The sequence below is a fragment of the Ceratotherium simum genome, chromosome 21 (genome assembly GCF_057802395.1).
Source record: "Ceratotherium simum simum isolate JZ-2026a chromosome 21, ASM5780239v1, whole genome shotgun sequence".
Lineage (NCBI taxonomy): Eukaryota > Metazoa > Chordata > Mammalia > Perissodactyla > Rhinocerotidae > Ceratotherium > Ceratotherium simum.
Window position 1 is genome coordinate 23,024,730 of NC_141920.1, and position 15,172 is coordinate 23,039,901.

General features: G+C 38.5%; 1 protein-coding gene across 5 annotated transcripts in view; it reads left to right on the forward strand.

The window, feature by feature from the left end:
- The window catches only part of RBL1 (RB transcriptional corepressor like 1), a 63,892-nt gene that overhangs the window by 17,919 nt on the left and 30,801 nt on the right, over positions 1 to 15,172 (forward strand). For all 5 annotated transcript variants that reach the window (XR_015555593.1, XM_004430424.3, XM_087445308.1 and 2 more), the window contains 5 exons: positions 1,283 to 1,332; positions 1,935 to 2,118; positions 2,954 to 3,117; positions 11,835 to 11,947; positions 12,393 to 12,496. Coding sequence is in view for 4 of the 5 variants with exons in the window: in XM_004430424.3 (XP_004430481.1) it covers positions 1,283 to 1,332; positions 1,935 to 2,118; positions 2,954 to 3,117; positions 11,835 to 11,947; positions 12,393 to 12,496 (615 nt within the window). In the remaining variant the exon portion in view is untranslated. The remainder of the gene's footprint in view (positions 1 to 1,282; positions 1,333 to 1,934; positions 2,119 to 2,953; positions 3,118 to 11,834; positions 11,948 to 12,392; positions 12,497 to 15,172) is intronic.

The window sequence follows — 15,172 nt, forward strand, 5'->3', positions numbered from 1 at the left end:
ATGTGTAACGGCTCATTGTCTGTATGTTAAACATCTCCAGCGAAGTAAACTTTTAAAAGAACCGGAGGATTATGTCCATTGTGCTCTGTAGAAGCAGCACACTAGGGGCCCCTTGGTATGATGACCATACATCTTGGGTTGCCTGGATTATCTGGTTCTTGGCTGTTGTCTTAGTGTAATTATTATAGCACCTCCTTTCACTCCAAAAGTACCCTAGTTTGGACAATGGTCCTCCTACCTAATGGGCCACAGATGTTTTGTTTGGCCTATGTAGGGTGTTCTTTATTTTTATTTTGTTCAATGTTTAGTTTACATATAGAGACCTTTTGTATGAAAATCTTTTAAAAATCAGAAGCTATTGGAAACTGGGTTGGAATTTCTTACATGAATTTCTACATGGGTAACTCTTGTCAAGCTAAATGATGGCCACTTCTTTTAGGATGGAAAGTGTGCTTTGTGTCCTCTTCATTTATGTGTGTTGAACCCTAACCCTTGAAGCCATTTGAGTTTGCAACCTCTGATGTGTAGTAATCTGAGTATAGTGTGGATACACAGAAAATATTAATAACAGTGTAGTTTTTTTCTCTTACCAGCAACGGTACCTTTATTCTCTTTGAATCTTTTACTTGTCTGACACATATAATCATTCAGTAAATGTTAATTTCCCTTCTCCATAGACCAGTGTTTAAAACTGGACAGCTTTCATCAGCATCACTTGGGGAATTTGTTAAAAAGTGCTGCCTCAGCTCAGGTCTTGAGGTCCATCAATCTGCATTTTTAACAAGTTCCCATAAGTGATTCTTTCTTTCTTTTTTTTTTTTTTTTTTTTTGGTGAGGAAGATTGTCCCTGTGCTAACATCTGTGCTAGTCTTCCTCTATTTTGTATATGGGATACCGCCACAGCACAGCTTGCTGTGCGGTATGTAAGTCCGCACCTGGGATCCAAACCCCAAACCCTAGGCTGTTGAAGCAGAGCACATGAACTTAACCACTACGCCACTGGGCCAGCCCCCTAAGTGATTATCATGTCACTAAAATTTGGAAACCACTGCCATAGACTAACTTCAAAGTATTTTTAAAACTTGACTTTAAATGTTTTATAGTATTTTATTTGCATGCTCAATAGGATTTACTGGTCTGAAAGAAATATTTAGTAATTCTGTTTTATGTATGTGTTATTTATAACAACTACCAATGTGAAAATTTAGATAAGTGTCATGTCTTTGTGTGTATGTTAATATGCTTAATTATATGATGTCATAAAATGACTTTTTCTTCCCAGATTTTGAAAGGAGAATGCCTCCTAGACCTTTCCAGTTTTACTGATAATAGGTAAGTAATCTAGCACTAAATGGTATATGGCATTTTATAAGCTGTCAGTAGTGATTTGTTGCAATTTCTAAAGTGAAACATTATATCAACGTAACTCCTCCAAATTCAGGTTCCTTCTGAGTTAGTGGCATTGAGTGGGTGTTTTCATTAAGCCTTGTTGTCTTTAAGTACTTTTATTCTAAGAAACCATTGGCAGGTAAAACAGCTGCTCTCCTGATAAACTCACATGGACTCAATGACTTCTGTATTTGATTTTACATTCTTTTATTCATCAAATGTTGGCAAATTCAGAATGTGCTTATATTTCAAAGCCACTATTGGTTCTTTAATGATCAGATCTTAATTAGGTTCAACTAGATTTCAGATTAAGTATATATTCTCTTTTCATTTACTTTTCAAAGTATTTTATTGCTCTGTATGTGAATGTGAAGAATATCCATAATCAGATAGGAACCTCTGATACGTTAGATGGGTAGAGTTAATAAAAACTAGAAAGTCATCAGCTTTTCCAGGCTGTGGAGTCCAAATCTATCTTCAAGTCAGGATAAATCCATTGTGTAACTTAGTTTTATTCTAGCAGCTTAAAATAATTCTCTTTTCAGCAAAGCAGTGAACAAGGAGTATGAAGAGTATGTTTTAACTGTTGGTGATTTTGATGAGAGGATCTTTTTGGGAGCAGATGCAGAAGAGGAAATTGGAACTCCTCGAAAGTTCACTGGTGATGCCCCATTAGGGAAACTGACAGCACAGGCTAATGTGGAGTGTAACCTTCAGCACTTTGAAAAAGTAATATAACCTAGCCTGGCCTCAGTCTTGAATGATCTTTTTCTCTCTGTGTGTGATTCTACTAACAGCAGAAGCATCTTTCAAGTTAAATCTTGAGTTTCTTCTATTAATTCATATTTTTCATGAAAGCCTTAAAAGGTAATTTTTATAACTATAGCGCTTAGTATTTTTACCTCATTTCTTGCTATTTTTCATATTTTGGATATATTTACCCAGAATGCCTGGGTTTTTCAATGAAGTATGTGTCTTTTGACATAAAGGATTTATGCTTTCTTACCATTCTTTCTTTGCATCACTTTAGCCACTGTTCTGTTGCTTTAAAATTTAGTTTGCTTTCCTACTCGTGACAAACTATGTGCTCTTCCCAAACTTCAGCCATGTGACTCTGGGCTTGATTGTTAATAGCCAAGGCTTAATTCTGTATTTATGTGTGAAATGGGTTGGAGGATGAGGTCTAATGGAAAATTCACTGGTTTAGAATGTAAAAAACTAAGTTTTAGTCCAAGCTCTGCCATTAACTTTGTTAGCTTAAACAAGTTCTTTAACTTCTCTGTGCTTGTTTCCTCATATCTAAAATGAAAATGTGTATGTTGTATTTCAAATCAGTGTTATGAAGATAAAATGAGATTATAGGTAGAAAGTACTTTGAAAAAGTGTTACTCAAATGTAAGGGTGTTATTAGCATAGTATTGGTAAAAATTTGGTGGGTAACCATAAAAGGGGGAAAAGGTAACCTACTAAATATGAATAAAGAAGATGATATATGTAGTGAATTAAACACATAATGAGGGGGGAAGGTAACTTCTTAATCTCATAGATTTTTCTTTTCTGACAGAAAACATTTGCACCTTCTACCCCACTGACGGGACGACGATATTTACGAGAAAAAGAAGCAGTCATTACTCCTGTTGCTTCAGCCACCCAAAGTGTGAGCCGGTTACAGGGTATTGTGGCTGGACTGAAAAATGCACCAAGTGAACAACTTATAAATATTTTTGAGTAAGTACATTATTATTATTTTTCTAAATGTCTCTTTTCAATTGGATTCTGTATTTTATGCTAATTTTGGTATATTTAGAATTCTTGAGCTAGTAGATATACATTTGGCAAGTTTTACTATACCATTTCAACACAAAGTATGTTGATCTAAAATCAGATAGAAGTACCTACTAAAAATATGTATATATTGGGGCCGGCCCATGGCTTAGCGGTTAAATGTGCACGCTCTGCTGCTGGCGGCCCGGGTTCGGATCCTGGGCGCGCACCAATGCACCGCTTCTCCAGCCATGCTGAGGCTGCATCCCACATACAGCAACTAGAAGGATGTGCAACTATGACGTACAGCTATCTACTGGGGCTTTGGGGGAAAAAAAGGAGGATTGGCAATAGATGTTAGCTCAGAGCCGGTCTTCCTCAGCAAAACAAGAGGAGGATTAGCACGGATGTTAGCTCAGGGCTGATCTTCCTCACAAAAAAAAAAAATATATATATATATTTCATATTATTATAGTCAACTTTTAAGGTTAAGTATACCTTAAAGTTTATTTAGCTCTGGCATTCCACTTTTGTTAACTACCCCTAAGTTATGCATTATTGTTTTTCTTTTTACATTGACTTTAATTTTTTATTTTATTTTATTTATTTATTTATTTTCCTCCAAAGCCCCAGTAGATAGTTGTATGTCATAGCTGCACATCCTTCTAGTTGCTAGTGGGACACGGCCTCAGCATGGCGGTGTGAGGATGCGTGCCCGGGATCCGAACCCGGGCTGCCAGTAGCAGAGCGCGCACACTTAACCGCTAAGCCACCGGGCCGCCCTTTACATTGACTTTATTTTTTTTTTTTTTTTTTTTTTTTTTTTTAAAGATTTTATTTATTCATGTTTTTCCCCCCAAAGCCCCAGTAGATAGTTGTACGTCACAGGTTCACATCCTTCTAGTTGCTGTACGTGGGACTCGGCCTCGCGTTGGATGGAGAAGTGGTGCCTTGGGGCGCGCCCGGGATCCGAACGCGGGCCGCCAGCATCAGAGCGCACGCACTTAACCGCTAAGCCACGGAGCCGGCCCTACATTGACTTTAAATGGGTTCAATCAAATGTCCATCAAATGGGGGACTGATTACATATTGATGGCGCAACCATAAAATGGAATTTTATGCAATTGTTTAAGAAAAAGAAGCATGTTTCCTAGTAAAGATGGTAGAATGAACCCAGATCAGAGAACCTTCTTTCCTAATACCTAATGAAATAAGAGAATAGTAAAAACCAGCAAACTATTTACCAGGAGTAAGCAAATGAGGAGAGAGAGATGATTTCATGCTATAAATTTCTACAGTGGTGGTCAAGAAAGCAAATGAATGGTTCTGGCATGCTCAACCCCAAGAAGCATTACTGGGGAAAGAGAGTATGTTGATAGGATCTTGAGAATGTCATTAATACGCCAGACTGCAGAGAAACAAATAGGCTGAGTAGGCAGATGGGTAAAAAGCCATAGAAACCTCCCCTAGTGAAAGTCAGAAGAAATCGTGGCCAAAATATGAAAAACTCCAAGGACCTGCCGCTTTCCAAGGTTTTATGTTGATTTGGGGAGATATCCTCATAGAGCTAGAAGATATCCCTTACTAGGTATAGTGAACCCTGGAATGGGGCCATGTAATTAAATCTCAGAAGAGAAGGCAAAGCTCTAGTCCTCCAACAAAAGCTGAACAAAAGCTGTAAGGAAGACTTTCATGAAGATCTGTCCTCATAGCATTTGAATAAATAGGTCTGGACTGAACTACCCATTTAAGCATGAAAAGTTGAAAAGAAGTGGCAAGACAACTATGCAAACATTTTATAGCAACAAGAGAAGAAGGGAACGGAAACAGAATGCAAAAGACAAAGAGTCTAGAAACAAATGGGAAGATATTCCATGTTGATGGATTGGAAAATTTAATATTATTAAAATGTCCATATTACCCAAAGCAATCTACAGATTCAGTGCAATCTCTATCAAAATCCCAAAGGCATTTTTTACAGAAATAGAAAAAAAATCCTAAAAATCATACGGATTTTCTAAGAACCTTTAATAGCCAAAACAGTCTTGAGAAAGAAGAACAAAGTGGGAGGTCTCACACTTCCTAATTTCAAAACGTATATTACAAAGCTACAGTAATCAAAACAGTGTGGGATTGGCATAAAGACAGACATGTAGACCAAAGGAACAGACTAGAGAGCTCCAAAATAAACCTCTCCATACATGGTCAAATGATCTTTGACAAGGGTGTGAAGACTATGCTATGGGGAAAGGATAGTCTCTTCAACAAATGATGTTAGGAAAACTTGATGTCCACATGCAAAAAGAATGAAGATGAACACTTATCTTACACCATATACAATTATAGTTAACACAAATGGATTAAACACTTAAACGTGACACAAAACTATACCACTAGAAGAAAACATAAGGGAAAAGCTTTATGACATTAGAATGAGCAATGATTTTGTGGATATGACACCAAAAGGACAAGTAACAAAGGCAAAAATAAACAAGTGGGACTACATCAAGCTTAAATACTTCTGCACAGTAAAGGAAATAATCAACCGGGTGAAAAAACAACCTCCTGGAATAAAAGAAAATAATTGCAAACCATGTAGCAGATAAGGGGTTAAGAGCCAAGCTGTATAAAGAACTCCTACAACTCAATAACAAACAAACAAAAAAATTCACCTGATTAAAAAATGGGCAAAGGACTTGAATAGACATTTCTCCAAAGAAGATATACAGATGGCCAACAAGCATATGAAAAAATTCTCAACATTACCAGTCATCAGGGAAATGCAGATTAAAACCACAATGAGACCTTGCCTGCGCCCTCCCTGAACCAGCGGTTCTCCACGCATCCAGCTTATGGCGAGATGTGCCTCGCACCGAGGGAGCGGACATGGGCAGAGCGATGGTGGCCAGGCTTGGACTGGGGCTGTTGCTTGTGGCGCTGCTCTTACCCATGCAGATTTATTCAAATCAAACAACTGTTCCAAACACACTTTGAAGTAACACCTCCCGGAGTACCTCGGCTGCCCCAAATCCAGCTAATGTCAACACCAAGCCAAGTAGCGGTGCTCTGCAGTCAACAGCCAGTCTCTTTGTGATCTCATTCTCCCTTCTGCATCTCTACTGTTAAGAGACTCAGGCCAAGAAACATCTGTACTTCTCCATCTTGTACACCCAATCCAAATGGCATGTAGATGTCCAGTGTGGCAAGGAAAAAACAGGTCTTCATCAAATGTGCTAATTCCACACTTTATTTTATTGACCCAGAAAATGTTGAAGATCTCAAATTTGATTGACTTGAAGAGCATGTGAAGGATTTGACTAGAGGATGAATGCCAATATTAAATCTGCTGGAGTTTCATGTACAAGATTATAAGATGAAGAGAGACAACCTCCAAAAATTTTAAGAGATGATTTCCTGAAACGTAGCTTAAGAAATATGGGCACATAAAACTCTACCTTGAGGGGGCCGGCCCGGTGGCGCAAGCGGTTAAGTGCGTGCGCTCTGCTTCGGTGGACCGGGGTTCACAGGTTAGGATCCCGGGCGTGCACCGACACACCGCTTGGCAAGCCATGCTGTGACCGATATATATATATGGCGCCATATATATATATGGCGTCCCATATAAAGTAGAGGAAGATGGGCGTGGATGTTAGCCCAGGGCCAATCTTCCTCAGCAAAAAGAGGAGGATTGGCATTGGATGTTAGCTCAGGACTGGTCTTCCTCACAAAAAAAAAACTCTACCTTGAAAGTAAGAATAGATTTTATCTTATCTAGAGATCAAGGATGGGATGTGAAACAGATATTCAGTTTTCATTTGGTTCTTTAAATCTACAAGGCCATAAAATATAAAATAGGTAATATGAAAAGCTTCCATGATTCTATGTACATTAGAAGGAACTTCCAGGTGTTACTGTAAATCCTCAGTGTATTGTTTCAACAGCACTAATTTTTTTTTTTTTTTAAGATTTTATTTATTTTTTCCCCCCAAAGCCCCAGTAGATAGTTGTATGTCATAACTGCACATCCTTCTAGTTGCTGCATGTGGGACGCGGCCTCAGCGTGGCTGGAGAAGCGGTGCGTTCGTGCGCACCCGGGATCCGAACCCGGGCCGCCAGCAGCGGAGCGCGCACACTTAACCACTAAGCCACGGGGCCGGCCATCAGCAGCACTAATTTAATGCTGATGTACTCTTCAAGTTTTACATTGTTAAGCTATCACTGTTCTCTTGAAAACTGAACTCTTTTCCTCTGAGGCTTTGGATTTGACATTGCATTTGACTTTATGTAGTAATTGGCATGTGCTAGAGTAATGATGGATTGGAATTGCCCCTAAATCCAAGCATAATATCACCTGTATTCAGCAAGAGCGCCAGATTCGTTTAACTGAACTGATTCCAAAGAGTAGAAGTGTGTTGACCTCAACTAATTTCAAAATGCTTTCTATGTCAGCCTATGTTGAATACTTCTTACAATTTAAAAAGTGGTCTGTTTTGAGGGTAAAATTGACAAATCTTGAAGTTAAAAAGGCAAATATGTGAAGGAGCTGAAACGGTAAATCAAGTATTTGGGAAGTGGAGACTGGAAGCTAACTTGCATTAAGTTCAGAAAAACTTTTATGCTCTTTCTGTAAATACTTTTCTTAAAAACTATGAATCAGAATAGCCACGTCTGGAACACTTTCTGTTATCAGTCAATATTTTTAGAAAGTTAGAACCTGGTCCTAAGCCTAAAGTGGGCTTGATTCTGGAAAGTAAATCTTTTCACAACTGCCTCGATGCACAAAAACCTTTTTAAAAATAGACACTCCCTAAAGTCTTCTGTTTGCATGGTCACACACTGATGCTTAGATGTTCCTGTATCTGATATGACCACAGTAGTCTTCATAACCAGTCATCATTTTTTCCATCTTTAGAAACCTACACCGAAACAACAGCACCCAACAGATCTGGAGTTACTGTGTGTATGAATGAACATTCTCTTTTGTTTCGTATCTGAATGCTGTACATCCATTTTGGATTGTATATTGTGTTTGTGTATTTCTGCTTTGATTCATAGTAATTTCTCATGTTATGGAATTGACTTGCATTGAATACAAACTGTAAATTAAAAATGGCTGAAAGAGCCAAAAAAAAAAAAAAAAAAACCCACAGTGAGATAGCAGCTCAGGGCCGGCCCCGTGGCTTGGTGGTTAAGTGCGCGCACTCCGATGCTGCTGACCCGGGTTCGGATCCCGGGCGCACACCGAGGCACCGCTTCTCCGTCCATCCTGAGGCCGAGTCCCACATACAGCACCTGGAGGGATGTGCAGCTGTGACATACAACTATCTACTGGGGCTTTGGGGGGAAAAAATAAATAAATAAAATCTTTAAAAAAAAAAAAAAAAAAAGCAGCTCACACCCATTAGAATGACCACTCTGACAAAAACAAAAAATAACAAGTGTTGGTGAGTATGTGGAGAAATTGAAACTCTGGCCCACTGTTGGTGGGATTGTAAAATCATGTAGCTTATATGGAAAACAGTATGGAGAGTCCTCAAATAATTAAAAATAGAATTTTTATGACCTAGAAATCCCACTTCTGGGTATATATCCAGAAGAATTGAAAACAGGCTCTCCAAGAGATGTTTGTACACCCGTTGCAGCATTACTCACAATAGCCAAGATGTGGAAGCAACCTAAATGCCCATGAACGGATGAATGATATAGAAAATTTGGTTTATGTATACAATGGAATATTATTCAGCCTTAAAAAGAAGGAAATCCTTTCATTTATTTATTTATTTATTTTTTGCGGAAGATTGGCGCCCTGCGCTAACATCCGTTGCCAATCTTCCTTTTTTTCTTTTTTCTCCCCAAAGCCCCGGTACATAGTTGTTTATCATAGTTGTAGAGTTGTAGCTTTTCTATGTGGGATGCCGCCTCAGCATGGCTTGATGAGCAGTGAGTAGGTCCGCCCCCAGGATCCAAACCAGCGAACCCTGGGCCGCTGAAGCACAGCACGAGAACTTAATGGCCACGCCGCCGGGCCAGCCCCAGGAAATCCTTTCGTATCCTACAACATGGATGAGCCTTGAAGACATACTAAGTAAAATAAGCCAATCACAAAAACAAATACTGCATGATTCCACTTATATGAGGTATCTAAAGTAATCAAACTGATAGAAACAGAAAGTAGAATGGTAGTTGCCAGGGTTTGGGGAGGGAGGAAATGGGGAGTTGTTTAATTAGGTATAGAGTTTCAGTCATGCAAGATGAAAAAGTTCTAGAGATCTAATATACAACAATGTGCACATAGTTAACAATACTTAAAAATTAAGAGGGTAAATTTGTTATGTGTTTTTTTATACCACATAAAAAAATGACAAAAAACCTAGTTGGAAGAAAACAGATCAAGAGGCACAGCTTTGCATTAGAAGAATGTGATAAGAACACAAAATATTTTTGCCGTGTGTGCTATATACTGCTCTGCACGAGATACTGGTCTGTTTGAACATGGGATTGGGGTCCTGAACCCTGCACTAATTATTTGGCTTTGGGCAAATCACTTTCTCACATCTTGGATTTGTTTATCATATCTGAATTAAGACTTGTCTTCTGTGTTTGAATGATAGAAAGGTAAGAATTAATAATGTAAAGGTAACAAAGTTAATTACTTCTTGCCTAGTGTCTTTTTTTTAGTGCTGTGTTTTTCTATTTGTTATTTTTTTGGCTTTGATAAGAACTACCTACATGCAGTTTATTGTGCTACAACCACACACACACACACAGCGCTACATCATCTATTTTTTTTTCCTTTCATGTTAACATTTTATTTAAACCAATACAAGCACTATACTTAACGGAAGACTCCAAAATAAACATGCAATGTGAACTAGCAGAGACTGAAATCACAGCTTAAGAAGTTGGGCCAGTTGTTGATTTTGTTAAACGATGACAAGGAATGGTTAAAATTGACGAGACTAAACCATTCATGTTTCAAGCCTCCTAAATGAGATTGTATTGGACCATCTAGTTCGGTGGAAACTGCTCTGACATGTTAGTGATCTCAGACAATATTCAAGTAATTATACATGTGTGAGCTATATTCTAGAAAGCAAGAAAACACAGTTTCTATCACAACTTCAATGTAGTTGTTTTAAATATAACAGGAACATGATCACTGATCTGAAAGGTCCAATGGTATAATGGGAAACAAATTTTTTGAGAATATTCAACTTGGGAATGTTGGTGTTAAGTGGCCTAGAAGATTTACATTGTTCCAGAAATACAAAATAACATTTGTCCAGAAATGTTTGATACTTCTTCACATAAGTTGTAAAGGCTCAAATTCTGTAGATTCCAGGATTATCAGTCTGTTGAACAAATAGAGAAATCAGCTGTACTAAGAATATTTGAATTGATGGAATATGAGTTACTCTCTCCTTCCATCAAATGTCAGCATTTAAACTCTTATGAAAATGTCTGTTCATCACTAGTCCATGTTATGGATTAATGACCTTGCTCAGGTTTTAAAATAGTCCAAACATTTTTTAAAGTACAACTTCCTTACTATGTATATGGGTGAAGAATAAAGACAGCCAAATTTAATTTGGCAATAAACTCCTCTCACTGGAAATTTTTAGTTACAAAGTGTCAAACCAGGATATAGTTTATGGCTAGGTTTGTCTCCTGAAAATAGGAGAGAAAAGTGCTGACAGACATTTTGCTACAAAGGTTATTTAGTAATGACAATAAAAAAATTTAGCAACACCCTGTTAAACAAGAGTATGTTTAACTGTACTAGGTATTTAGTAAACTTTTTAGAGGTAGACAATTTGAACATTTATTTTAGAAGTCAATTAAACAAAGATAATGTCAAACAACGTTTTTTTCTTAGCATGATTGCTTCAGTACCATGTTCAAAACTGACATTTTGGTATTTCAGCATAGTAACCTGAGGACAGTTTTCTTCATATATCACTTATGTTGCCACAAAAACCCTACTAAAAACATACCATGATTATTAGTTGGTTCTATTTTGACCACATTAGATGCTATGCAGAACTTATGCAAAGCCAACAATTTCAAAACTAATGCTGACTTAAACAAGACCATGAAGGAGATTCCCAGGAAAAAAGTTGCTGTCAAAAAGGAAAGATTAAGATTTAAGGCTGAATGGGAATGGCTGTACCAGAAAGCTATGAAATGTAAAATCTATTTTTCTTAGATCAGGTTTATTGAAGGATAATTTATATACAGTAGGAATCATTCTTTTTACTGTACAGTTGTATGAGATTTGACAAATGCATATGGTTGTATAACCACCACCAACCACAATCAAGACATAGAACAGTTCCATTTTCCCCCCCAAATTTATGCTCCTTTGTAGTCAACCCCTATGCCATCCCCAGCCTCTGGCAACCACTGATATGTTTTCTATCCCTATAGTTTTGCCTTTTCTAGAATGTCATATAAACAGAAGCATAATATAGAAGACATTGACTCCTCTAATGTTGAAATTCCAAAACAGTGATTTTATTTAAAAGCTGTAGACTTGTTTGAAATATGCAGTGTTTACATATCTAGGTTTATAACTGAGAAAAGAACGTTGGTCACTAAAAACCAGACTAATTCTTGAAAGAAGAAATGTTGGTAGTCTGGGTTTTTTTTCCTGGTAATTAGGTTCCTCTTGTATTTTATAGATCTTGTATGCGTAATCCTATGGAAAACATTGTGAAAATAGTGAAAAGAATAGGAGAGACTTTCTGCCAACACTATACTCAATCAACAGATGAACAGCCAGGATCTCACATAGGTAAGAAAACAAAACTAAAGTTGACACAGCGTTGAAAGTAGATAGATTGTCCCCCAAAAAGTAGAAATTCGGGCCCGGCCTGGTGGCGTAGCGGTTAAGTGCGTGCGCTCCGCTGCTGCGGCCCGGGGTTCAGATCCCGGGCGCGCACCGATGCACCGCTTGTCAAGCCATGCTGTGGTGGTGTCACATATAATAGTGGAGGAAAATGGGCATAGATGTTAGCCCAGGGCCAATATTCCTCATAAAAAGAGGAGGATTGGAGACAGATGTTAGCTCAGGGTTAATCTTCCTCACACACACACACACACACAAAAGTAGAAATTCAAGTTTTTTCTTTCCTTCCCTGCTATTCTTAATGTAGCAGATTTAAGTTTGTGTAAGTTTTGTTCTTTAGTCCTTAACAGGTACATTTCATTAACACGTTTTCCCTTTATTTCTCTCGTAGACTTTGCTGTAAACAGACTAAAGCTTGCAGAAATTTTGTATTATAAAATATTAGAAACTGTAATGGTTCAGGAAACTCGACGACTTCATGGAATGGACATGTCAGTAAGTAAATCCACTCTCCCAGCCACTGGCAAGGTCCAAAAATTCTCAGTTTGGAAGCAGTGTGTTGAGAGGCTGTTAGTGCATTGTAGGGTTAGCAATTAATGACAGACTTAGCCAAGATGACATATTAGTTGACCTTAGTTGTCTTTGACACATCCAGAGCTAGCCACCTCTAGGCAGAAATGTGAAATATATGAAATTCCTCTTTGGCACACCATCAGTATCCTTTCCCTTCATGTCTTTTTTTGTCCTTCATTCCCAGCTAGCTAATAATGAAAACTCCCGACTGGTAAGCCAACTGATAATTAAGATATTTGTTGGGGCCAGCCCCGTGGTGTAGCAGTTAAGTACGCGCGCTCCGCTGCTGGCAGCCCGGGTTCAGATCCCGGGCCCACACCGACGCACCGCTTGTCAGGCCGTGCTGTGGTGGCGTCCCACATAAAGTGGAGGAAGATGGGCATGGATGTTAGCTCAGGGCCAGTCTTCCTCAGCAAAAAGAGGAGGATTGGCATGGATGTTAGCTCAGGGCTGATCTTCCTCATAAAAAAAAAAAAAAAAGATATTTGTCATACATCCCAGGGATTTGGGGGGTATAAAATGTTGGTATGGGCCCACCCTGTGGCTTAGCGGTTAAGTGCGTGCGCTCCACTACTGGAGGCCCAGGTTCGGATCCCGGGCACGCACCAATGCACCACTTGTCCGACCATACTGAGGCGGCATCCCACATACTAGAAGGATGTGCAACTCTGACATACAGCTATCTACTAGGGCTGTGGGGAGAAAAAGGGAAAAAAAGGAGGAGGATTGGCAATAGATGTTAGCTCAGGGCCGGTCCTCCTCAGCAAAAAGAGGAGGATTGGCATGGATGTTAGCTCAGGGCTGATCTTCCTCACACACACACAAAAAATGTTGGTAGCTTTTTAAAAAAATTGCTTTGTTTGTTTGAACATTTGATCAAGTCTAACCACTCTCTCCAATAGCTATGTAAAGGAATTTTTCTAAAAAGTCAAACCTGTCATATGATCTTTCCATTGTCTTCTCCTTGTCCCTCTTGCTACTCTTGGAGTCTTCTGACCTTCAATTCTAATGGGAACAGGTTGATGTATAGGGGTGCTGCATAACTATTGTAATAAAATTTCTCTTTGTTTCACCCTGAAAATTTTCATCTCTCTTCTGTGTTCGTTCCCCTTTTTCCTGGATTCCATGTCTTTCTCTCTTGTGATTTACCCTAAAATTTGATAGAGCATATGCTTCTATATCTTCCTGAGAAAGAAGTAAATTTTCAACTTTTTATTTTGAAATAATTATAGATTCATGGAAAGTTGCAAAGGTAGTATGGAGAGGTCCAATGTACCGTTTACCCAGTTTTCCCCAGTGGTTACATTTTACATAGTACAATATCAGACATTGAAACAATGTATATGTCTCCCTGTATACCATTGTATCACGTGTAGATTATGTAACTACCACCAGAATCAAGATACAGAACTGTTCTATTACCACAAAGATCTCCCTCATGCTACGCCTTTATAGTCACACTTGTTCTCTTCAACCACTGATCTGTTTTCTATTTCTGTACTTTTATAACACATTCTGTATGAGTTCAATTCTTTTAAATTTGTTGAGGTTTATTTTATGACCCAGGGTATGATATATCTTGGTAAATGTTCTGGGCACTTGAAAACAGTAGATATTCTGCTGTTGTTGGGTGGAGTGTTCTGTAAATGTCAATTCTATCTTGTTGATTGATGGTGTTGTTGAGTTCTTTTATATCCTTGCTGATTTTCTGTCTAGTTCTATCAATTGTTGAGAGAAGGGTATTGAAGTCCCCAAATATAATTGTGGATTTATCTATTTCTCCTTTCAGTTTTATCAGATTTTTTTTATTTACATATTTTGAAGTTCTGCTGTTTGATATGTACATGTTGAGGATTGCTATATCTTCTTGGTGAATTCATCCTTTTGTCATTATAAAATGTCCCTCTCATCTTTGTTCCAAAGTCTGTCTGATGTATATATAAGCCTGCTTTCTTTTGATTAATGTTTGCCTGGTGTATTTTTTTCCATCCTTTTACTTTCAAGCTACATGTATCATCTTTGAAGTGAGTTTTTCTTTTTTTTTTTGTGAGGAGGCTCGGCCCTGAGCTAACATCTGCCAATCCTCCTCTTTTTTGCTGAGGAAGACCAGCTGTGGGTCTTCCTCCCGTATAAAGTGGAGGAAGATCCATGCCCATCTTCCTCCACTTTACATGGGACGCCGCCACAGCATGGCTTGACAAGTGGTGCGTCAGTGCACACCCGGGATCCGAACCGGCGAACCCCGGGCCGCCGCAGCAGAGCGCGCGCACTTAACCACTTGTGCCACTGGGCCAGCCCCTGAAGTGAATTTCTTGTAGGCAGTATATAGTTGAGTCATGTTTTTTAATCTACTCTGTCAATCTCTTTCTTTTAATTGGTAAATTTAGACCACTTACATTTAATTATTGATATATGAGGACATGAGTCTTCTATTTTATTTTTTGTTTTCTGTTCTCTCTGTTTTTTGTTTCTCTCTTTTCTTTTTCCTATTTTACTATGGGTTACTTGAACAGTTTTTAAATATTTATTTATTTATTTAGTGTGTGTGTGTGTGTGTGTGTGTGTGCGTGCACGAGGAAGATCAGCCCTGAGCTAACA